Below are 25,441 nucleotides of genomic sequence, written 5' to 3'. Positions count from 1 at the left end.
CTTAGTCACTCAGTCATGTCCAACTCTTTTGTGACCCCCCTGGACCACAGCCCACCAGGCTCCTCTGTCCATGGGATTTTTTAGGCAAGAACATCAGCCGTTTTTACTAGGCAGACAAAATACATAGGTTCAAACCTCAGCACTGTCATATACTTGCTTTACAGCCATAGAAAAATCACCTTTAAGTTGGGGGAAATTATAGGACCTATTTCACAGGGTCAATGGGAGGGTTAAATTAAGTTCTGAATATAAGGCATTTATCACTTCATTAACATGCGCCAAAGAATTGATGCTTTTGATCTGTGGTGCTGGAGAAGACTCTTGAGAGTCCCTTGGACTGCAAGGAGATCCAACCAGTCAGTCCTAAAGGAAATCAGTCCTGAATATTCACAGGAAGTTCCAATACTTTGGTCATCTGATGCGAAGAACTGACTCATTGGAAAAGACCCTGATGCTGGGAAAGATTGAGGGCAGGAGGAGAAGGGAACGACAGAGGATGAGATGGTTGGATGGCATCACTGACTCGATGGACATGAGTTTGAGCAAGCTCTGGAAGTTGGTGATGGACAGGGAGGCCTGGCATGCTGTAGTTCAGGGGGTCACAAAGAGTCAGACACTACTGAGCAACTGAACTGAACTGAAACATTACCGATTTATTATTTTATTACTACTACTTTTTAAGAGGCATCTATTAATCTATTGTTTACAAAAAAACACTGTACTGTGATTTTAAAACCAAAGGAAAAGTAGCTGCAAGAACAACACTGCTAAGACCCTCAGGAGATCTAATTGAGTGTTGAGTCACTGTCCTGTGCCTCTCAGCCTGGCTTGCTTTCACGTCTTTCTCCTCCCCAAGATCCTTGCTGCCCAACCCACCATCACCATGGGGATACACAGGGAGTCACAGGCACTGAGGAGAAATTCTGAGAAGGCCTCCAAGGTGTCTTCTTTCTCAGCACTGGGAGCTGTGAATGGATTCTCCTGGGCTGAAGGCTCCCTCTGGAATTCCATAGCCAACCTGAGAAATAAATATGAGTATATTTACTACTGTCTATGCAACAAGGTCAGATTCATCCTCTTAAAGGGATTTCTGAGTTCAGGGCTCAGGGCAAGCATCCCCACCAGCGGACCTGGAGAAAACTCCGGAGGCCTCAGTGAGGGAGAACCTGGTCTTGGGCGCCCCCTCCAGCTTCGAGCTCCCTGCCCTCTCTCCCATGACACGTGACACTCCACCCAACTATATGTGTTAATACTTCCCTCAACATACCATGCTGTCTGCTGCTTCACATCTCTTTGCCTTTATGTGTGCTGCTCTATCTGTTTGGAAGGCCTTCCCCAGGTTCGTGACAATGTAACGGATTGCACACATATACACAAAACTGTCTGGGTTCCCAAGAGACTGTGAGCTCCTTTTAGGCAAGAGCTGATCTGAGTTATCTTTCTACTTTCACTATCTAGCATCAGGGCTGGCACAGTAGGTACACAGTAGGTACACAGTAGGTACAACAAATGTTTGTTGATGAGAACTGAATTAATCCAACAAGCAGTCAGTGAACACATGGAGAGCTAGGTTACTTGGGATGAGGCACAAAGCTGAATGAGATACAACTTCATTGCACAGCAACAAAAACTTCACTAGAAGGGAACCTTTAGAGACCTCCTCCACATACTCACTCCAAACTCAAACATCCCCATTCTCCACCCCAGCCAAAGTCCTCTCACTATGCAGCAAAGCATCAGAAATCAAGTGTTGCTTCTAGAACTTCACCCTTTGTCCATTCCTCTCTGTACCCACCCTCCATACTACTACCTCATCAGATCATAAAGAGCTCCTTACCTGCAGGCATTTCTAAATCCCTCCAGAGTGTTCAAGAGGAACTTCCCTCTTCGAAGAATGGCCCTCTCCGAATTTCTGTTGGAGGCATGGCCCTGAAGTGAGAAGGAAAGAGGGAAACTACTAGTCAAGTACATACTCTGTATTCCAGTCTTTGCTTAGAGGACTACAGACCTCTTCCTCCTGCACTGGAGTCTGGCATTCCCACACACCTAACACTTTCCAGGGGGTCTTATGGATATCCTCAAAAATTCAGACATCTAGTAGCTCCTTTAAAAAAATGGTACAAAGGGGAACCTTAACCCCTTGTCTCCCCATGAAGCACAGGACTGGTTCTTGTTCTATTATATGCAGAAAGCTGTCACAGGCTAGTCGACATTAGCCTCACTGGCTGTAACACCCATATTAGTTGCTCCAAAACACACAAATTCCCCCACCGTATCATGTGCAAAGAGCTTAGTTTCCAAAGTTAATAAAGCACTCATATTAATAATATTTCCTCTGATATTTTAAGCTTGCTGCTGCTGCTAAGTCACTTCAGTCATGTCCGACTCTGTGGGACCCCAGAGACGGCAGCCCACCAGGCTCCCCCGTCCTTGGGATTCTCCAGGCAAGAACACTGGAGTGGGTTACCATTACTTTCTCCAATGCGTGAAAGTGAAAAGTGAAAGTGAAGTCGCTCAGTCGTGTCCGACTCTTCGAGACCCCATGGACTGCAGCCCACCAGGCTCCTCCATCCATGGGATTTTCCAGGCAAGAGTACTGGAGTGGGGTGTCATCACCTTCTCCGATTGGACCACTAAAAGCTAACAATTATGACACACTGCACACTCGTCAGATTCTAAGATTCTAGTGAATCCAGCCTTAAATAATTTTGTGAGCATGTTTACCATACCCACTTGGATGATATAAAAGACAAAGCATGTAGTAGGCCCTGGGATTTACTACCTAAACTCAGGTCCTTGCTACTTTGGACCTAAGAGAAAAACTGCTTAACCCCTGTGGCTTTGGTTTCCTAATGAGGATAACAATCATTAAGCCTCACAGCTCTGCAGTTATGGTAAAAAAAAATAACATCTTGTTGTAGGTGTGTGTGCATGAGAAAAAGCTACAAAGTGGCATATAAAGATAATGCAATGTACTAATTATCTTCTAAAAACACAGAACAGCATGATCTCCAGAAGCAGCAGCTGCTGTGCACTGACCAGGGGCCTCCAGTTCAGCGGCGTCTGGGACAGATCTGCACACCGGCTCAGCATGGCTTTGACCAAGCCCTGCAGCTCCTTGTACAGCACAGGTAGCGCACTCTGATGATCCTTCCTGCATGCAGGGAGACAAAGGTAGGCCTATGGTGAGGTCAGGGTACCCCAAGATAGCCCCAGGTTCTCAGGCAATGAGGGGGCATATGGTGGATCCGAACTTGGGTCCAGGAACTGATCTGACAAAAATCCCAGGTCCAGCACTTGTCTGCTGCGTGACTTTATGCACATTCCTCATCCTCTCCAGCCCTCAGTTTCCTCATCTAGTAAGTGAAAGGCAACAGTACTGTCCTCATAGAATTATGCTGAGGACCAAATTGGATAATGTATGTAAAGAACTCAGGACAGTGCTCAGGACAGTGCTTACTAGATAGTAAGTCCTTACAAATGACAGCTATGACTATGACTGGGCTTCCCAGGTGGCGCCAGTGGTAAAGAACCCACTTGCCAATACAGGAGATGTAAGAGATGTGGATTCAATCCCTAGATAGGGAAGATCCCCTGGAGGAGGGCATGGCAACCCACTCCAGTATTCTTGTCTGGAGAATCCCCACGAACAGAGGAGCCTGGCAGGCTACAGTCCATAGGGTTGCATAGAGTCACACACGACTGAAGTGACTTAGCACACATGCACGCACACACATGACTATGGTTATTGTTATTAAGGATACAGAGGGTTTTCTCACTGAAAAAGACCTCCCAATTAAAGAAGTACTACCTAGAACAGAAGGTATATCAAGAGATGTATATGGCCACTATTCTCAAATAACTGATAAGCTCTCTTATTTTTTCATTTAATTTATTTTAATTGGAGGATAATTGCTATACAATATCATCTGAGTGAACTCCGGGAGTTGGTGAGGGACACGGAGGCCTGGTGTGCTGCAATTCATGGGGTCGCAAAGAGTCAGACACGACTGAGCAACTGATCTGATCTGATCATGATGGTTTTTGCCATACACCAACATGAATCAGTCACAGGTATACATGTGTCCTCTCATCCTGAACCCCCCTCCCACTTCCCTCCCCACCCTATCCCAAGCTCTCTTAGAGAAGAGAAATCAAGTTTGATTTCTGCTACCTTGATGAGGAAAATCATGATCAATAGGTAAATGTTATCAAGGACCCAGATTTTATTTAAGGAATTAATATAAGGAAGAACTTTCTAAGAGTCAAAACGCTATAGAGGCACACAACACTGTAAATTAACTATATGTCAATAAATTTTTTTTAGAGCTGAAAAAATCTCTATAGAGGTAGACAAGAGTATCTAGGAGGAAGTGAGCTCTCTTGGAGATTATAAACAGAGACTGGAAACTATGTTTGGAGAATCAATTAATATGAGAATGTGCAACAATGTGAAAAGTAATACTTAGCGTCTCATATTTGTATAGACTCAGAGGAGGCAAGAGTCATGATTAGTCTAAATGTGAGCTCCAAGAGGCCAGGGGCCAGTTCTGCCTTTTCACTTTACCTAACAGAACTAGATGCATTGTAAATTGATGCTAAATTAAAAAAAAAAAAAGTTAAAGAAATGAAGGACTGACTACTTGACAGGGTATAGTTTGCTGTATTGATTTCCTAGAAATGCTATGATAAGTTACCATAAACTGTGTTGCTTAAAACAACAGAAATTTATCCTCACATTCTGGGGGCTAGAAGTCTGCAGTCAAGGTGTCAGCCCCTCCAAAGGCTCTAGGGAAGAATCCTGCCTTGCTTCTTAGCTTCTGGTGGTTGCTGGCAATCCTCATCATTCCCTGGCTTATAGATGCATGATTCCAATTTCTGCCTCAGTCTTCACATGGCCCTCTGTGTGTGCCTGTGTCCAAACTCCCTTCTCCTTCTAAGGGCATCAGCCACTGGATTCAGGAGCCCACACTGATGGCCTCATCTTAACTCAATTGTATCTACAAAGGCCCTATTTCCAAACAAGGGCATGGATTTTAGAGGGATGCTAATTCAACCCAATGCAGTAACTAAGAAGAAACCTATGTTAACCCTCATCTCTGGGCTGTTTTTGAACTCTGAGAGCAATCTGTTGGGCCTTCTAATTGCTCAGTTAACCGTATATAGTGAAGGCTTGATTTCCCCTTTCCCTTCTGGAAGCTCTTTCATTTCCCCCCCCCCCTTTTTAGACTTTATTTTTTACAACAGTTTTAGATCTACAGAAACAAATACAGTAGATAGTGCAGTGTTCCCATACTCCCCCAGCCCTACTGCAATTTCCCCTACTATTAACACACTGCATTAGTGTGGCACATCTGTTACAATTAGTGAACAATATTGAATGGAAGCTCTAACTTTCTATCCTACATTGATAGCCAAGGTCTGGCTCTGCCATCTTTAAATTCTTTCAACAGTTCTCACTCCTCATTCCCTCTTCTGGTTGGGCTTCCCAGAGACCTTCTGAAACACTCCACCTCAGAGGGATCACCTCACTAAACATTCAGGAAAATTAAAGTCAAAAATAAAAGCATCTAAGGATTAATAACCTTATAATTAAATACCTTATATTAACTTTATAAATATAAACTTATATTAACAACCTTAATAACCTAATAAGCTCCCTACCCATAATTCTCCATAATTCTGATCCAACCAGCTTTCTGGCTTCTTCAAGTACTACTTACCCTCACACAACCTGCTGGCCAGACTGACTACGGTACCCTTAGTAATCCCTAAATTTTCCCACCTACATGTTTTGACCAATCCTAGTCCTTCCACAAATCTATCTCTCTCATCCCTTGTGTATGTATATGTTAGTATACAAAATAAAATTAACATTTATAATGTTAATAATATAAGGTTATTAATCCTTTGTAACCCCTTGGACTGTAGCCCACCAGGCTCCTCTGTCCATAGGATTCTCCAGGCAAGAATACTGGAGTGGGTAGCCATTCCCTTCTCCAGGGGATCTTCCCAACCCAGAGATCAAAACTGGGTTTCCTGCACTGCAGGCAGATTCTTTACCATCTGAGCCACCAGGGAAGCCCGCGTAGCACAGCTCAAACCCTGCCTCCTGCCTGAAAGGTGCTATCAGTCCCCCATAACACTGACCTCCTGGGAGACTTGCAGCTCTGCCTGGGAACTTCTGATTGACTCTTGCTCTTACTCTAGGCCTTTGTTACCCTGTTGTTTTACTCATCTCACTCTTGTTAGGATTCATGTCCCAGATTTAGACATTCAAATCCAGGAAAGGACAAAAGGGGAAAAGAGACAATCTGAAGCCATTATAATATAAATGCTATTCTTCAATTTTTAGAAGCAATTTTATGCAAGTGACAAAGACTTAATTATGGTTACAGATGAGACTATAAATGTTAACAACCTTTACAATATAAATTAAAAGTATAATACAAAATTAAAGGTACAGCTGATATTGAGAAGTAGAAGGTAAAGAGAAAGCTAAGGAAGAGTTGGGGTGTGAATATACCTAGCTAACCAAGTAGGGTGTTAAGAGATACTGCCTTAAGTTGAGGGAACAAGAAATACAAGTTTTAAGCATATTATTTAAAAGCTTGAAAACAAAATATTAACTAGTAAAAATGTCAAGGAAATGTAGAGAAGGCAAAACAGCTAAGTCTTGGTCTTTCCTATTGGTAAGTCAATGAAATGTTCTAAATGGACAAAGAAATAGCATTGCACTCTTATTGTTTAGAGTTAGGGAAATAAGTCACCAGAACTTAATGAGGACAAAATGAGTTAAAATTAGTTTCCTTTAGAAAGTAGGAACAGAGGACTTTTTCTTTTCATTATAAAACTTGTGCATGTTTTATTTTTTATTGCTTAAATATATTACTTTGTTAGATTTTTAAAAGGGAGAATGTAGAAACAAAGTAAAATTTTCTATATAAGTAAATATTGGTTTCCTCCATTAGTTTTTTCAAGATCAAGCACCCTACTAAGGAATGATTTCCCATTTGACCCTAGGCTCATTTAGTCTCACCATCCATTTTAACATCATTCATATACTGACTATTAGGAGTGAGATATATAGCAGTTTAAAAAAAATGACATGATCTCTTAATTCTTGGAGATCATGTTATATTGTGGAGAAGACACAAAACAGATGAATAAACAAGAACTTTCAAGTAGGTGCTGCAATAGCCAAATGGGTCAGTTAGGAAAGGATACTCTGAATGAGACCTCAATGATGGAAAGAGGCCAGTCATGCAAAGATTTAAGGGGAACAGTATTTTAGGCAAAAGGAAAAATTAGTAGAAAGGAAGTGGGAGCAAAGTCCAGACTAAAAAAAAAAGACTGAGTTTCAAAAAGTTATATCCACAAAATAAATACAGAATAAAATCTTATTTTAAAAGACATGCAAAGAATCGGAAGGAACTCTTCCAAATTAAAATATGAAAGTAGAAGTAAAATACTCAATAGTAGGGTTGAAAAATAAAGTCAAGAAAATCTCCTGGAAACTAGTACATAATGACAAAAAGATGAAAAACTGTCAGACAAAGAAAATAAACAAAAGAAAAAAAATCAGATGACCAATCCAGGATGCCCAACATCCAAATGGCAGTTTCATAAAGGCACAACAGAGTAAGCAGGATAATGGAAAGAAATAATTCAACGAAATTTCCCTGACCTAAAGGACAAGTATCCTCTGGAAGCTACTCTGGCCTTGACAGGCCTTTGGGTACACGCAGAGGTAGAAAGTTCAGTCTGTCTGGGTCTCTCACCTCAGAAAGGCAGAAATGGCCTTCAGTGCCTCAGCAGCCACCTCCAGCACAGGGCTGCTCACTGCCTCTCGGAGGGCACGGCCAGCATCTCTGCACATGGCTGAGCTTGTGAACAGCTTGATCTCTTCTGGCTGCCTGAGAAATTATAAATGAAGAATAAGCGTGTGGATTCCTATCACTGACCCCGTCAGGAATAAATACCTCCAGTTCTTTGCTTCTCCAGTCTGGCCCCTGCAGGCTTGATGCTCCGCCACTTAGCTCACCGAGTCAGGATCTCAGCAAAGAGCAGCAGGCCCTGCTTGTGCAGCTCGGTGTTGTTCATCCTCAGGTTTCCCTGTAGGCTCCTCACCACCGACTCGATCCCTGCCTCAAAATGACACAGCAGAGGCCAGGGATCAGTGCCCAGTAGTCTCCTTCCTGCCTTCCCAGGAGAGGGGAGAGGCTCTGGACAGCACACAGTTGCTGGCAGCCCTCCTGGAGCAGTCCTGACAAGTTGAGCTGATGGGACAGGGCTGTGAGATCTTTGAGGGCAGGCCCTTGTATGATTCACCTCTGTCTCCCCAAACCCAGCACAACCCACAGCACAGGCCCTGGCATTTGAGGTATTTCATCAATGCCTACTGGCTGGGCTACTATACCTTCTCTACTACATACACTCCCATTTCTCCTCAAAGAATCAGCGCAGACCTCCACTCTCCAGGAAGCCTTCTCTGGTCCACTCAGGCAGAGGTATGGGCCTCCTCTGGCCTCCTACACCTCTTGTCCATCCCCTCGAGCATAACCCTAACCACCTTGTTTATATCTCCCTCCCCTTCCAGAGGACAGGGACCATGTTATATGTCCCTGTTATATTTTATATGTCCCATGTTATATGTCTAAATCTCTAGCTCCCAGCCTGATGCCTGGCATAGCATAGGAACACAGAATATGAATAATTGAATGTCCCCAGTCTAAAAATCTAGATGTGATATAAAAAGTTCCAGACAAGGAAGGTATCACCAGGAAAGAAGAAGGGATAGTTTCAACAAAACTTTGAAAGGTTAAATCAAAGTTGGGGGACTAATTAGATGGGGAGATTTCACAGGAAGACTACTCCAAGGCTGAGTAAGGTTGTTCTTGAGGTACAACAGGAATTCATCTCGTGGCTGACAGGAGTGTCCTTTTCTCGCTAAACATATACTTCCGCCAATTAATGGAGAGCAGAACTGTTTGGATATCACTGCTTGCCTGTGGAATCTGGTGACAAGTTGGGGCTGATGGAAATGACCAGACCAGCACCTTCCTCCAAAGTACAGGCCAGCCTGCCCATCACTGCTGCTGCCACCTAACTTCAAGGTGCTGTCCACCCAAGCCAGAGCTAGTGCAGGACCCACAGTACCAACCATACACCGTGTGGCACTTGGAAAAGAAGAGTGGCTCTTCTGCCAGGAGTATCAAACAGTTGTAGCAGGACCAGACGAGCACTTCACTGGAAGAGGAAAGATGCTCAAAGAGGAACTCTGGCCAGGGAGAGAGGGAGGAAGCAATATGAAAACTGTGTGATAATGCTCCCTTAACTAATACTAGGGTTTAGATTTATTAAGCATCTCATACCTGTCACTTCATCTGTTCATACACCCTCGCCCTAAGACGTAATCATTAATTCACACATAAACCTGGAAAATGCCCTCTAGCTTATTGTCTAACTTCTTCTTTTTACAGATGGGGAAACTGAGGTCCAGAGAGAGACAGCTGGTGGTAGAAGAGGGACTAGAACCTAGGTCCCCTGATTCTCAGGATGGGCAGCAACATGATGCAGAGAAAAGAGGTTTTAGAGCCAGAGAGCTTGATTTTGTATCCCTTCTCTGCCAATGCCGAGCCTTGTTGATTTAAACCAGCTGTTTCCCTTCTCTAACTTCCCTGGTGGCTCGGACGGTGAAGCGTCTGCCTGCAACGCGGGAGACCCGGGTTCGATCCCTGGGTTGGGAAGATCTCCTGGAGAAGGAAATGGCAACCACTCCAGTATTCTTGCCTGGAGAATCCCACAGATGGAGGAGCCTGGCAGGCTATAGTCCATGGAGTCGCAAAGAGTCAGACATGACTGAGCGACTTCACTCGCTCACTTTCCCTTCTCTAGTTCAATTTCCTTATTCATAAAATAGCAAAGATGAGGACCTAAATGTGGCAACATTTACAATGCACCTCAGGGCATATTTCCTGGCTCATCACAAACTTTCAAGACACATTAATTCCTTTTTTTCTACAGGTCTTTCTACTACCCCACACTAGATGTTTATTTCTAGATGGTTTATTCCTAGACTGGTCTAAAAATCAGTAACAAATTGTTCAAGGTCAGTTAGAAATCTGTCGAAAGAGGATTCAGATTTCCTGAGGTGTATTTCCTAGACTCTGTCATATATAATGAATATGCCACCAGCTGGTCCCTTCAGTATGCATAACAAAGAATCCCAACAGAACTGCTGCTGCCGCTGCTACATGAAAATCTCCAGTCAGAATTCTGGGGTTCTCAGAGGAGAAAGTTAGAAGGGGACTCCCACCTGGGATATCAGCGTGGATGAAGGCCAGGGCGTGCTTCGCTGGTGAGTGGACTAATACTGCAGTTATACATTGGGCACTGGCCACCTGCAGGGTCTCATCTCTGGAGAGAAGAAGCTGGAGAAAGAGGCAGCAAAATGTGCCAGTTACAACACAGACAGGACCAGAGGGAGGCACCTGGGTGCCTCAGGGCAAGAGCCTGATTGTCTCTGAATCCCTCCCACACTACTGGCACCAGGTGTAATCATGATACTCAAGGAGAGCAGCTGTGGATTATGGAAAAGAGTCTCTATGAACAGAAGCAGGTGTGAAATAGAACAAAAGAACACAGTGGCATTCCAAGAACACTAAACCTGTCCCCAAGAATGCTCTGGCCTTCACTGACAAAAGTATTTTCACAGCCCTCGTCCAGTTTTGATGTTTGTAACAAACCTGGGATGTGTCAAGGCAAGGTTCTACTATTAGCCTCACTTTACAGAGTGTGCAGGAAAGAGTTAATACTGCAGACCTGAGACTGTACCCTTAGAAAGTCCTGTCTGCACTGAGTCTGGGAAGCTGAATTTCAGGAGGGTTCCCAATTCTCCCAGAACTGATAAGAGTGGCTCATTGTTACTAAACCATTTGTTCAAGCAATGCAGTTTATGCTGCACACCTGCTTTCTTTCTGGGAATCTGGGATTTTGGTATGTGCTAGGCAGAGGATACCTACATAATCAGATAGCTCCCAATTAAAACCTTGGGCACTGAGCCTCTAAAGATCTTTCCTGCTAAGCATTTCATACATGCTGTCACAGTTCATTGGCAGAGGAATAGAGTGCATCTGGTGTGACCCCACTAGGAGAGGACTCTTGGAAACTTGTGCCTGGTTTTCCCCTAGACCTCATCCCATACACCTTTCCCTTTTCTGATTTTGCTTGGTATTCTTTTGCTGTAATAGATCACGGCTGTGGATATAACTGTACACTGAATCCTGTGAGTCTTCCTAGTGAGTCATTGAACCTAGAGTGGTCTCGGGGACCCTTAACACACAGAGGAAGGAACGAAAGCTCATTAAAGTTAAGTTACCTATGCTAGGCCACACAGCTGGTAAGTGGCAAAGCTCAGGCAGACACTCAGGTCAGCCACATCCAAATCTAGGAGTCTTTCCACAACTGAGATGCCTCCCTCATCAAAATTTTAAATCAGGTTACTCCTCTAATTAAAATATTTCAATGAATTTCCATTGAACTCTGAATAACATCCAAACTCCTACTAGACACCATAGCTATTAGGAGTCCCTAAAACACTTTCCATGGGGTTGCAGAGGGTCGGATATGACTGAGTGACAGAATTGAACTGAACAACACTTTCAGAAATCAAGGAAAGAGTTAAATGCAACCAGAGATTTTAAGTATAGAAGAAACTGGCCTTCTGGGGGGGGAAATGACAAGCAAAACATAGCACAAGACAGAGGAGACACTGCATGATTTTAGAGCTTCAAAGGAAAAGGACCAAGCTGCACATTTCTTGAGGACTACAAACTTAAACCCATCTCAGTTATGTTAGACTTAAAAATGGATACATAAACAGCCTTTCTATTTGCATATAAAGGAGTTTCTAGATATTAATCTTTATCTTGTTCTCTTTTATATAGGAAATGACATGTATTTCAGTCACGTCTAGTGATAAAAGGCAAACCATTATTTTATGTACCACTAAGAAGAGCTATAATTAAACTATGACATACCATTAATGGTAAAATGTCTCCCAGTTTGAGAGCTGTTACAGTATTTTAAAAGTGCCTTAGAAAAATGATATGTAACCATTAAGCAAAGCAATGATTCTTGGCTTAAAACGTATATTCCTTACTGTGTTGGGATTAGACTGACCAAAAAAAAAACAAACAGAAGAATGGAAGTAGAAGAATACAGACCAGTCTTTATTTAAAATTTTGATATTTTGTTCCTCATTAATTTTTTGCATTAACTTTGATTTTTTAAAATTCTGCATTAAAATACTATTTATCTTGATTGCTGAGGTTTTCTTACTTTTTTTTTTGATTGCTGAGTTTTTAGCACCCCCTTAAGTTTTCCACCTAAGGCAAGTGCCTTCTCACCTCACCCAAGTTCCAAACTTGCTGATTCTTGTAGTAAATAAAACACTAATCATCCAAAATGGCTAAGAGAGAAACAGTCTCCACGTATGGATGGAGGACAGGAGCTCCATACCAAGATTCCTGTCTCCACGAAGCTCTCTCTCCCTAGGGAGGTGCTCTCCAGTCTCTGTCCCCGCCACTCTCATGCTGCCTTGGTGCACTGTGAGGACACGAGACACTGTGCTCCTGCTAAGTCCAGCAGCAATGTTCTAACCAGACACCACCAAGGACTCCAGGACAGCAGCAATTAAGTGAACACAGAAATTAACCCACTATGAGATTTTGTGGTTCAAAGACACAAGACTTGCTCTTGAGAGTTCAAAGGCCCCACGTGGACCATTCCAGAGGTGTCCCAGGGAGGTTAGGAGGGGCAGTTTGCTCTGGTTTTTTTATTCCTACCTTACCTAATCCTAACTGTCCCTTTCCCGTTTCTAACCAAGGTACCTCCTCCTTTCCACAGAAGCAGTCCCACAGTCTAGTCAGTGAGTGATATCCCTGGTATCAGATGAGGATAAGCAGCTCTGCCAAGCCCTGTGCTGAGCACTGTGGACAGAGACAGTCAGACTCAGGTCCTGCTCTAAAGAAGCTCCCAGTTGATCAACCACAACATGGTGAGGTAAGCACTGTGAAAAGGGCACATTCTACCTAAACGAGCCAGGGGACAGGGGAGCTCTATAGGCCTTGAAGGCTGAATCAGACCAAGGAGAGGGGAAAGGCTTTAAAGGCTAAGGGGAAGAGCATCTGCACAGGCACAGAGACAGGAGGTCCTAGAATATACAGGACCAGGGAGAAGTTGCATCTGGCTGGAGTGCTGGGTTGTGGGACAGAAGAGACAGGCAAGTAAGGCTGAAGGGATAAGCTGGGCCCAGAGAAAGAGGGCTCCACGTACCAAGCTGAGAAGCTTGAATAATCCCCAAAACAACCGAGGTGGCTTTGTTTCCACAGCTGCGTGTATTCTCCATTCTCAGACAACCCAGATGTAAAGGGGAGGATACAAACATAAAGATTCACGACTGAAAGAAAACCAACGTTGAGTCTTCCAATAGCATGTTGTTTTGGCCAGTGAGAAAGTACTTAGGAAATCCTAGGTAGAAGGATAAGGAAAAAGCCCCAGGAGATTCAGGTTCCTGAAGCCAGAGACCAGGAGTCACAGGACAACTACCTTTTTGAGCACCAAAGGCAGTGGGGTCTCTCCTGGTGGCCCCTCAACACTCTCAGCACTTTCCACCAGCGCAGACTTGTTCATGAGCATGGACACAAAGAGATCATACTTCAGCAGCTGCTTTAGCAAACCTAGACAACAAAGGGGTGGGGAAGTGAGGCAAGAGCAGCATGGGTACAAGGACACACCCAAGGTGGCTCCTCACACATCTGCTAGAAGTTTCTTCATCTTTCCATAGATGTTCCTAAGCATTTTATTATTTTTAACGCTACTGTAGATAGAGTTTTCTTAATTTATTTTTGAGAGAGTTTGCTGCTACCATATAGAAATTCAACTGATCTTGTATCCTACAATTTTACTAAATTCATTTAATAGTTTTAACAGTTTTTGGTATAGTTTTTTGGACTTCCTTGGTGGTTCAGACGGTAAAGCGTCTGCCTACAATGCTGGAGACCCGGGTTCAATCCCTGGGTTGGGATGATCTCCTGGAGGAAGAAATGGCAACCCACTCCAGTATTCTTGCCTGGAAAATCCCATGGTCAGAGGAGCCTCGTAGGCTACAGTACATGGGGTCACAAAGAATCACACACAACTGAGCGACTTCACTTTTCTTTCAGTGTAGTTTTTAGGGGTTTCTACCTATAAGGTAATATCATCTGAAAACAGAGACAATTTTACTACTTCCTTCCTTTACTTCTGCCTTTTATTTCTTTTTCTTGCCTAATTGTTCTGGCAGGATTTAGAGTACTACGTTGAATAGAATCCCACCTTTTTCTTTGCAATCTCCATGACAGCGCACATCACAATTAATTCTAATTGTCCACATCTGCCCTCCACAATGGACTATGAATTTCCAAATTAGAGCATGGGTTTAATCATCTGTACAAACCCAGAAGGGGTCCTGGTTCAGAATGAACACTATGTATGGCTGAGCTGTTCAAAACAGAGCTCTTGGCCCAAACTGTGAAAATAAATTGTTGTTGCCCAGACTATGCTTTTCCCTGTAGCCCCTGCTCTGAAACAGGTCTGCACCCAATCACCAGTGCCTGTTTCCTCTATCCAAAATACGAAAGCTCCCTGCTCAAAAGCATTTGATAGATTTTGTGTATTTATGTAAGGAAGTTGACAGGAGAGGTTGAAAGGGTACACTGAGCCTCAAATAACAAGAGAAATTTGGACTTCACCCTGGAGGCCAGAGGAAGCCATAGATGATTTTCCAAATAGGAAACTGACGGGACACAAGCTATGCAGTATGAAGATTAATTTGGCAGCAAGTACAGGATGCACCAGGGCAGGCAGTAAAGACCAGAGGCAAAAAAACTGCTGTCCCACTTTTCCTCCTCTTCTCCTTCCAAAGGTGACGTTCTTAAGATACCACACCAACATGAGGCATCTTTCACAGTCTGTGCCTCTTATCTCCCAAATCCATGACTTCTACCCCGTGCAAAGCAGCAAACCTCCCCACCGCTAATAAGTCTGCATCTCAAATCCTCAAAAAAAAAAAAAAAAAAATCTCAAAAGCTTTCTCTTTTCTCTCCAGTCCCACATCTTACCCAAGCAGTTGATCTGTAGCTCCTTTGTCTGGGCACCATCCATGGTGGAAAGGAAGAGAGGACACAGCTTCTCCCGGAAATGGCCCAAAAGCATCTCAGCAGCAACTGGGGAGGAGTACAGCTTCCCATAAAGGTAGCAGACAGAAGCCTGCACCCCCTCATTGGGGTACACTAAACCTCTCAACAGATGCTCCATCAGGTCACCTATCCAGAAAACAACCAAGGGATCAAGGGAACCTCACAAGTCAACTGCTAGATGACACTCCAAACTACTGCCCTGAATGGGGTAGTCATGGTAATCCCTATAATCCCCCACAATACATGATTTCTGGGAATCTAAAAGAGAAAACCAAGGCATAAAGAAGTTAAGTGATTTACCCTTGGATAAATCCTCTATGAGATACTTATTTCCTTTTACTGATAGAAAGTGCTTGTGCATTCCAGAATTAATTCCTCCTCCCATCTGAAAGACTCATAGTAGATACTTAATTATTTTGTGTTAAAATAGTGAATAGAAACAGCCCAAGACCAGAGTTGAGCAACACTTTTTTTTCCCAATTAGCCAATATAAAGCATATTTTGCAGATGAGGAAACTGAAGCCTATGGAAGGAAAGTAATGTCTTTCCAGGTGTACACAGTGAATGTTCCTCCCAGATAGAAGTGTGATCAAAGCAGCTCTTTAAAGTGTAGAAGCAGCTCTTCCCCAGAGGTCACTCACCATGTTCCATCACAAGTTTGTCTGCCAGAGCAGGGACAGCATCTACCAACTTGCCAAGAAGGGTCAGGGTGGCCAGGCTGCCTCGCATGGAGGGCATGCTACACAGCTACAGAAAGTGAACACATTCCTTTCTATAAGTTAGGATGAGAACAGATCTCCCACCAAAGTTCATCTTGCCCTATCCACACCAAAGCCTGTACTGCCTGTGTCTCTCACAATAGTTAGTAACCAGCCTCTTTAGCTAAGTATCAATTGCCCCTATTGGACTGGGAAACCCCAGAGGAAAGGGACCGAATCAGATTTCTCTTAGAATCCTCAGTACATAGCTCAGTACGTGTTTGTTAAACTAAATTAAAATTAGCGTATTTTGCCCCCTCTGGAGCCAGAAACTGGAGGGGCGAAAGTTGGACACATCATAAAAATGGAATTCTAGTTCATTGCAAAAAATTATTATTATTATCATTATTATAGCTACTATTACTGAACATTCTATTTGTCAGGTACTATGCTTGATGCCTGGGGCTTCCCTAGTGGCTCAGGGGCAAGGAAGCCGCCTGCAATGCAGGAGGCACAGGAGATATGAGTTTGATCCCCAGATTGAAAAGACCCCTGGAGGAGGGCATGGCAACCTACTCCAGGATTCTTGCCTGGAGAATCCCATGGACAGAGGAGCCTGATGGGCTATAGTCCATAGGGTTGCAGAGTCAGACATGACTGAAGCAACTGAGCATGCATACATGCTTGATGCTTTTCAGAGAGAGTCAATAGTATTTATTTCACCTTTTCTATTGACTAGCTATAGCACCTTAAGTAAAATTCTTAACTCTTCTGATGGGACTTAGTAATAGTACCAACTTCAATGGGTTGCTGAGAAGATTCAACGAGATATTGCATGTGAATCACCAACACAATGCCTACAGTATATAAAGGGGCATCACCATAATGATGCATTGATATTTATAAATATAATTTATAAATGTAATCTTATATATTAATCACATGCAGAGCAATTATAATGACACGATAATTTAACACTTTTTAATTAAATGTTGCTCTTAATGGTGTTGAATAAACATCTGTCTTTCTCTTGCAAAAAGAAGATTCTGATATTATTCCTATAAAAGCTGCTTGTTTAACTGATATTTTTGACTACATTGAAGAAAGCAGGTTAAATATAACTATTCAGTGCTTACTTTAGATGCTGATAAAAACAAATGCCTTCAATACAAAATATTGTATACAACTTAAACCAAACAAAAATACTAAGCCAAGACATAGTGAACATATTTCCTTAAAAAATTTTTGAAGGAAATCTGTTCATATTTAAGAGAATGTCTACGGGATGACTATGCCAGAAAATGGACTTCACCAACATGGAGGTAGACTTTGGGAGACTAAAAGTGAAAGGGAGGAAGCTACAAAGAGTACTGGAGCAGAAGACCCAGGCCCCAGCTCTGGTTCTGCCACTGATTCAGTGTCCTAAGGCAAGTCCCTTTTCCTCTCCAGATTCAATCTTCCAATCTATCCAAAGAAGGGCTGTCCCAGCTCTGACATCTGAGGATTCCAAGAGGTACTCAAGAATCCACGGATACTTACTGACCTCTTTGTGACATTCATCCAGAAGGCAATGAATGGTCTGCTCCAACTTCAGCTGAGTTGTAAGCTGGATAAGGACTAAACAGACACAATACCATTACTTACCAGAAGACAACCCCAGGCCCAGACTTCTAATCAAAGTCATCTGCTTGTGTTAACTGGCATTAGTCTTTTCTATCTCCTCCATTCTTAACTGTTTTATCATCAATGGTTCAAAACAAGGCAATATATTATAATAATCTAGGAAGCTTTAAAAAAAAATAAAAACTACTGCTCAATTCCATCCCAGATCAATTAAATTAGAATTTCTACAGAAAGAGTCTAAGCATTTGGATATTTTTTAAGTTTCCCAGGTAAGTCTATTGTGAAACCAAGGTTGAAAACTACTATCATTATATTATTTCCACTTTTTTCCTTCCTTAGAATTTGCTACTTCATATACTAAAAAAGAGTTATGAGTTAATTCTTGTGCTGATAATTGGCAATAATATTATCACTCAACCCCAAACCTATCCTTCTATACAATCATTTGTGTGCTTCTGCTGGTGTCTTTGATAAGGAGTGAAGAAGCTTGCTCTGCAAGTGTGGGGGAAGTGGCAAACTAGATTTGGCTGCTGCTGAGGGAAGACTCTACCACTCCCAGAGTAAAGAAGCATTCTAGAACAACACTGACAGAAACAGAAAGAAAGCAGGAAGTAAACAGCAAATAGTGAGGAAGGAGCAAGTCCTTCTCCCTCTAGCTTTGCAATATCCATCTAGTGCTCACCACCTCATGAAGTTTCCAGAGGATTCCAAGCTATGCTGGCATCTACCAGAAGCAGATGGCTTTAGGATTATAGCTCCACTCTAGAGTGGCCTTGGGGCTTCCCTTGTGGCTCAGCTGGTAAAAAATCCACCTGCAATGTGGGAGACCTGAGTTTGATCCCTGGGTTGGGAAGATCCCCTGGAGAAAGGAAAGGCTACCCATTCCAGCATTCTGGCCTAGAGAATTCCAGGGAGTGTACCATCCAAAGGGTCACAAAGAGTCAGACACAATTGAGCGACTTTCACTTTCACCGGTAAAGAATCTACCTGCCAAACAAGAGACATGGGTTGAATCCCTGGGTCAGGATGATCCCCTAGAGGAGGAAATGGCACCCCACTCCAGTATTCTTGCCTGGATAATCCCATGGACAGAGGAGTCTGGCAGGCTATAGTCCATGGGGTCGCAAAGAGTCGGACATGACTTAGTGACTAAATAATAACAACAGGGCAGCCTTGAGGAAAATGGCAAAGGGAGATCTCCCCACCCATGCCGTCGGAACTTCAAGTGAGACATTTGTTTATCCACACTCTCTATACTGAGAGATGGTCAAAAGTACACACAGGTCATATTGACTTATTTGTTACAACTGCTAGCTGTTACAGCTGCTAACTCTATGGCTGTATGGTCATGGAGCCAGCAGCAGCCAAGCAGCATCCTCTCCTCAGTGGTCTGAGTTTCATATATGGGGTCCTTCCTCCAAACTTGTAAGTTTTAATAATTTCAACCTCTCCCTTTGCTTCCCTAGTCCCAGGGGTGGCAGCTGTTTTCAGAAATTGCTACCTTGGTGAAAACTTGGTTCTCTTTTTGCCTTTAGTTACCTAGTTAATAATTCTTTAAAGTTCTTTTTTCTGTTCAAATAACTTGAGTGGTTTGTGTTTCCTCACTAGACTCCTAACTGATACAGTTCTTTGTTCTTTCTGCAAGAATCCTTTCATCCCAATGCTCGTCTTCCTTCTTCTTGAGTCTTACAGGTAAATTCAGATACTTCCACAGCTTTAAATACCATCTATGTGCAGACAACTTCCAATCACCTAACACTAATGTAAAAAAAGCAGAGTTTGTACGTGTCTTTGTAATAGCACTTATCAGCCGTTGCTATTTACCAGCCAACCTCTCCTCCAGACTGTAAACTCTTACATGGCAGGAATTATGTCAGATATATCACTAGTATCTAATGCAGTACTTGACACAGAGTAGGTGCCAAGAAAAAAAAAAGCAGAATTAATGATTAAAAACTGAGTTTTCTTTATCTGTCTGTAAAATGGAAAATTTCATCCAGGTCTCAAATAGTCAGAGCTGCAATTCAGGGTAATATTCCCGGCTTCAAATGCTGAGAACACAGAGTTTTACCTTACCTTCAATACAGAGGTCTGTTATGCTCCCATCCTCTACATTACATAACAGTCCTTAGAGCAGAAGGAAGAGGGGGATGGTTAACAGTTAGAAGAGAAACAAATCCAGAAAGGCACACTATGAATTCTAAGACTAATAGCAGCTTTAAGCAATGTCCCAGCTAAATTCTATCCTCAGCACCAAACCCCAGATTTTCAATAACAGCTCTCTGGCTTTAAAAGGATAAAAATAGTCAGTGTGGCACAGTATAAAAACTGTGTGTTCTGGAGTCTGTAACAGACCTGGGGTAAAATCCCAGTTCCACCAGCTGTTAGCTAAGGCCTGCCTGAGCCTTGGGGATCATCCTCTCTCCCTTAAAAGAATATTTTGGCAGTTGAAAGCCTGAAAAGCCTCTAGCAGAGAAAAGCATTCAATTTAAGTTGGCTCCTTTCCTCCCTGAAAGGGCTCATTCCATAGGACATTATAACTGTATTAAGAGAAGGGACTTTTTAATTCATCTTATTTTATACATGAAGAAACTAAAGGTACAGAAAAGAAGTCACTCAATCAAGGTCACAGTCAGATCAGCAGACTCCAGATCTGACTATTAATCCTGTTCAAAGACCAGACAGTCTAGATTTTTTAAAAGAACACATCCACCTTCACACTTTTAATAACACCTGAGCTATAGTAAAGCCAGTTACAACACAATGCATCGTGTATCTTAGGAAGGGGACATTTCTTCACCATTATAACAAAATAATTTGTTAGTAAGTTAAACTTTTACATTGCAAACAGTGGAAACTATCATTCCAAGACCATTTCTCCAAGACCCCAAAAACAAATGTACAAAGTATACAGGCAAAATTCACTCCAGGTTTCCTTTTCAGTCTCACCGAAAAGCACGCTTACGAAGTGGATACAGACTCTCTGATCCTGAGCCACCAGCTGCACAACCAGGGAGGCATGCTTCATGAGAGCATCTCGGAAGCTGGACAGCACGTGCTTCTTGCGCACCAACTAGGGGCAAATGAAATAAATATTCAATAGCAACCAAGTCTCAGTTGTTTTGAACCCAAACAAGTATAATTCCCAAATATAACTACAAGATTACACCAGCGGGATCATCTGAACTATGGAGTATGAAAAGAGGCATCATTAACACACAGGAATCCACATGTTCAAACAAAGGATGATACAAGAACTAAGGTTTCTAATACAATATATTTACAGAGCACTTTACTGTTCACAAATCACTCTTTTGTCTACTAGCTCATTTAAGCCTAATTGAGTTGGTAAAGCAAGCAGGAAAAGGTACTACTATTGCTGTTTTGGAGATGAGAAAACTGAGGGTCAGAGACTTTGCCAAGGACTCAAATCTAAGTATCCAACCAGGTCTTGTCCAAGGCTCTTTCCACAGTCTATGAGAATGATACTGCGGACCCTCATAAGTCTCACTGAAGTAGGTAGAGAAAAATGCATCCTTCCATTCAGTGTAGACATAAATCTTCACACTCAATTTGCCTCCCTGTACAGGGAACTGGGGAGCAGCTGTGCAAAGTGTTCAAGACAGTAACAAAAGATAGATCAAAAAAAGGGTGTACTGAGGATAGAACATGAACACAGGTACAACCGACTACATTAACCCCTTCAGCTGGTGAAAAATGAAGCTAAGACAAGTACGTTCAATAAAAGGTGAAGTTGCATCTCTTACTGCCCTAACCTGTGCTATTACAAGTCTCTTATTCGTGAACTTCACCAGTTCTTCCCACATAATTAAGCTAGTGACCTAAATGAGTTATTCAAAAAATTTCAATGACATTCCTTCATCTGCTAGATTAAATCCAAGCCTTAGCTTGGATTCAAACTCTTAAAGGAACTGATCTCAACCCTGGCTCTCCAATATCACCTCCCTCAATTGCCCTTCAAACACATTCTGATGACCTCCCCAAACTCATCCTTGCTAATCCCACCTCCTGGAAAAAGCTCCCCCATTTCCTCTGGCCCAAATATCACCCATCTTTTCAAGTGTAATTCAAATGCTTCCTCCTCTTAAAAAAAACTTCCTTAATTTCGCTCCTTATCCCACCAAACAGCACTTACTATAAACATGTCCAGCTTCTAAATTCCCAGAAATGTGTTCTCTTATTTTCTCCCATACCTCACTGTCTTATTCATCTTTGTACCTCTCACTGTCCAAGAATGGCAGTCTCAGAACTTTAGCCTCAGTGATATTATAGATGTTATCAGATAGTCCAGCGGTTCTCAGAGTATAGTCTTTGGACCCTGAGCATGCCCAAAATCCTTTCAGAAGATCCACAAGACGAAAATTATTTCCATATAATACTGAGATGCTATTTGACTTTTTCACTTATTCTACTGAGTGTACAGTAGAGTTTTTCCAAGGAGATATATCACAACAGATAAAATGCAAAAATCTAGCCGTCCTCTATTAAATCAGCCATTAACAAAATTTGCAAAAATGTGAAACAGACATTCCTTCCATTATCTGCTTTGTTTTGAAAGTAGTTATTTTCATTTTGAAAATCATGTATGCCACAGAACTGTACATTTAAGAGTCAAAATGGTAAATGGGATGTTACCTATTTTTTGTCAAAATAAAAAGAATTGCATTAATATGTAATGGATTTACTATTGTTTTTAAATGAGTATCTTAAACTTTGTTACTTTCAACACAGTAAATAAACAAAAGCTCTCTGGGGTCCTCAACACTTTTAAAAAGTGGAACGGTATCCCCAGAGCAAAACCTTGAGGACCGCTGATCTAGCTGATTCCCCACCCACCCCATGGTAAGAATTCTGCTCCTGAGAATCTGAAAAACAAGTTATCTCCCGAACTCTACTTGGAGGTGTCCACGGACAAAAAAACTCACAGCATAAGTGGGCAGACATTGAGGGAGCGGGCAGATCATGCTCCAGCCGGCTCTGCCTCTCAGAAAGGTCTTCCCCTCACCCCACTCCCGCCCGCCCATAACATCCACTCGTCGTTCCTGCTGCCACAGAGCCCAAGGCGCCCCCGCCTCACATTTCCCTCAGAAAGCTGAAGGGAGTAAGGCCCCGCGGTGTGTGCGCCCGGCCCACAGGCTGCGCGGACGCTCGCGCGGGAGGCAGCCCGAGCGAAGGCTGGACCCCCGAGAAGGGGAGGGACAGCAAAGGGCGGGACGGCTGAGAGGAGGGCAGAGGGAAAGCTGGGAACGCGTGCCAATGAGTCTTGGAGGGCCCTGAGAGCCCTGGATTTAGTGCGGAGAGCGTGGGCCCATAGGAGGCGCAGAGCCAAGCTCAGGGCCTCGTTATGAAAGAGGCTGCTGGGCGGCCTGCGGGGTAGGGTGAGGGGCGGGTCTGCGTAGGAGCCAGATTTAACCAGGCGGGGGCCCGGCTTAGTTTCCCCGGAGGTGCGTCAGGTTCAGGCGACCTGTTCCGTTGAGGGGAGGGCCTGGTTGGTGAGGGAAATGCTGGGACCCAGTTCGCACCGACACGCCGGGCTCCGGCAGCAGCTCCAGCGCGCAGGCCAGGCAGCAGCGTGGGGACACGGGCAGCAGCCAGCGCGAGTCGTGCCGGTAATGGGCGTTCTCGAAGAGCAGCGCCGCCTCTTCGTCCCTCCCGGGCCCGGAAAGGCCTGCCGCCGCCTCCCTCACAGCCATCCTTCGACACGCGTTCTACCGCGACAGCACTGTTCCCGCCAAGTTTACGCGCAAGCGCACTTGGCAGAGCTCGGCGCGGGCGCACGAGGAGGGTAATGCGCCTGCGTAAACCGAGTACCTGGCAATTCAGGAGAGCAGCGGCACCTAAAGGCAGGTGAAGGGACTCAGGACTCACTTTGTACGTCTAAGCTCAAAGCTGTTTGCTCTTATCAGTTCTGTTCAGTTCAGTCACTCAGTCGTGTCCGACTCTTTGCGACCCATGGACTGCAGCACGCCAGGCCTCCCTGTCCATCACCAACTCCTGGAGTTTACTCAAACTCATGTCCATCAAGTCGGTGATGATGCCATCCAACCATCTCATCCTCTGTTGTCCCCTTCTCCTCCTGCCTTCAATCTTTCCCGGCATCAGGGTCTTTTCAAATGACTCAGTTCTTCACATCAGGTGGCCAAAGTATTGGAGTTTCAGCTTCAGCGTCAGTCCTTCCAATGAATATTCAGGACTGATTTCCTTTAGGTTGGACTGGTTGGATCTCCTTGCAGTCCAAGGCACTCTCAGTCTTCTCCAACACCACAGTTCAAAAGTATCAGTTCTTCGGCACTCAGCTTTCTTTATACTCCAACTCTCACAACCATACATGACAACTGGAAAAACCATAGCTTTGACTAGACAGACCTTTGTTGGCAAAGTAATAAAGGAAAACAATAGAATGGGAAAGTCTAGAGAGCTCTTCGACAAAATTAGAGATACCAAGGGAACATTTCATGCAAAGATGGGCACAATAAAGGACAGAAATGATATGGACCTAACAGAAGCAGAAGATATTAAGAAGAGGCAGCAAGAATACTCAGAACTATACAAAAAAGATCTTCATGACCCAGATAATCATGATGGTGTGATCACCAACCTAGAACCAGACATCCTGGACTGCAAAGTCAAGTGGGCCTTAGGAAGCATCACTATGAACAAAGCTGGTGGAGGTGATGGAATTCCAGTTGAGCTATTTCAAATCCTAAAAGATGATGTTTGCTCTTGTAACTTGCAGGAATTCGGCTTCACCACGTGCCGAAGGTTGAAAAACATTTATAAAGGTGCTGTTATTAGCCTTGAAAAAGAAAGGAAACAATCTATTTGTGCTATTAAAAAAGTAAATGAATTCAGTGATTTTTATCGAAAAACTGTCAGCACTATTATTTTAAATTTACATGACAACTTTCTCTCAAACAATCTAAGGTGACGCCTTTCTCTCAGAGATTCTAAGGTGATCCCCTTAAAATATCCTCTCACAGAGAGCTGCACAGTACTTGCAATGTTGTGAGCCCAAAAGGAATCCTGAAGAAGAAAAATTGGTTTATTAAATTTATTAACCAAATCGGTCAATCTACAAGAATTTAATTAGCACAAAAATGCCCAGCAAGCTGTTAGCGTTGAAGGAGATAAGTGATACTTTGAGTCAAGGTCATCTTGCTAAACTGTGCCTGGATTCCTGATTCACGGAAACTGTGAGTTAAGGAATGCTCCTGTGGACTTCCCTGGTGGTCCAGTGGTTAAGACTCTGGACTTCCAATGCAGGGCCATGGGTTCGATCCCTGCTTGGAGAACTAAGATCCTGTGTTCTGCATGGTGTGGCAAAAAAAAAAAAAAAAAAGTTTAATGTCGCTTTAAGCTGCTAAATATTGGGGTATATTAGTTTTCTATGGCTGCTCTAACAAATTACCACAAACTTGGTGTTTTGAAACAACAGAAATTTATTCTCTCAGTTCTGGAGGCCATACGTCAGGAGGACTACACTGCGTGCTCAGTCATGTCCGACTTTTTGCAACCCTATGGGCCGCAGGCCACCAGGCTCCTCTGTCCATAGGATTCTCCAGGCAAGAATACTGGAGTGGAGTGCCATTTCCTCCTCCAGGGAATCTTCCTGCTCCAGGGATCGAATGGTCATCTCTTATGTCTCCTGAATTGCAGGTGGGATCTTTACCACTAGCACCACCTTGGAAGCCCTAGGCACGAGCAGGCAAACAATTCCTTGTTTTTTCCAGCTTCTAATGACTTGAGAACCAGTGTTTGAGAACTGAAGAGGTAGAAATGTTTTCTCCATGAGATCTAGACATGGACAGCAGAATCCCAGAATGGCAGCTACTCAGTGGTCAAGCTCTCTTCCCTCAG

At 43.4% G+C, this 25,441-nt stretch overlaps 1 protein-coding gene across 1 annotated transcript in view; it reads right to left on the bottom strand.

Moving 5' to 3' along the window:
- The window catches only part of MEI1 (meiotic double-stranded break formation protein 1), a 56,672-nt gene extending 33,395 nt beyond the window's left edge, over positions 1–23,277 (bottom strand). The window contains exons 1-14 of the mRNA XM_070790499.1: positions 23,107–23,277; positions 20,513–20,636; positions 19,640–19,690; positions 17,484–17,557; positions 15,884–15,989; positions 15,165–15,368; positions 13,612–13,742; positions 10,319–10,433; positions 9,164–9,280; positions 8,045–8,144; positions 7,782–7,916; positions 3,040–3,154; positions 1,838–1,929; positions 877–1,018 (exon numbers count right to left, since the gene is read on the bottom strand). Coding sequence (XP_070646600.1) covers positions 877–1,018; positions 1,838–1,929; positions 3,040–3,154; positions 7,782–7,916; positions 8,045–8,144; positions 9,164–9,280; positions 10,319–10,433; positions 13,612–13,742; positions 15,165–15,368; positions 15,884–15,989; positions 17,484–17,557; positions 19,640–19,690; positions 20,513–20,636; positions 23,107–23,277 — 1,677 coding nt within the window. The remainder of the gene's footprint in view (positions 1–876; positions 1,019–1,837; positions 1,930–3,039; positions 3,155–7,781; positions 7,917–8,044; positions 8,145–9,163; positions 9,281–10,318; positions 10,434–13,611; positions 13,743–15,164; positions 15,369–15,883; positions 15,990–17,483; positions 17,558–19,639; positions 19,691–20,512; positions 20,637–23,106) is intronic.
- Positions 23,278–25,441: the final 2,164 nt, after the last annotated feature.

Source organism: Bos indicus, chromosome 5, assembly GCF_029378745.1.
Source record: "Bos indicus isolate NIAB-ARS_2022 breed Sahiwal x Tharparkar chromosome 5, NIAB-ARS_B.indTharparkar_mat_pri_1.0, whole genome shotgun sequence".
Lineage (NCBI taxonomy): Eukaryota > Metazoa > Chordata > Mammalia > Artiodactyla > Bovidae > Bos > Bos indicus.
Note: the sequence above shows the minus strand (reverse complement) of the source record. Positions and strands in the feature narration are given on the sequence as shown.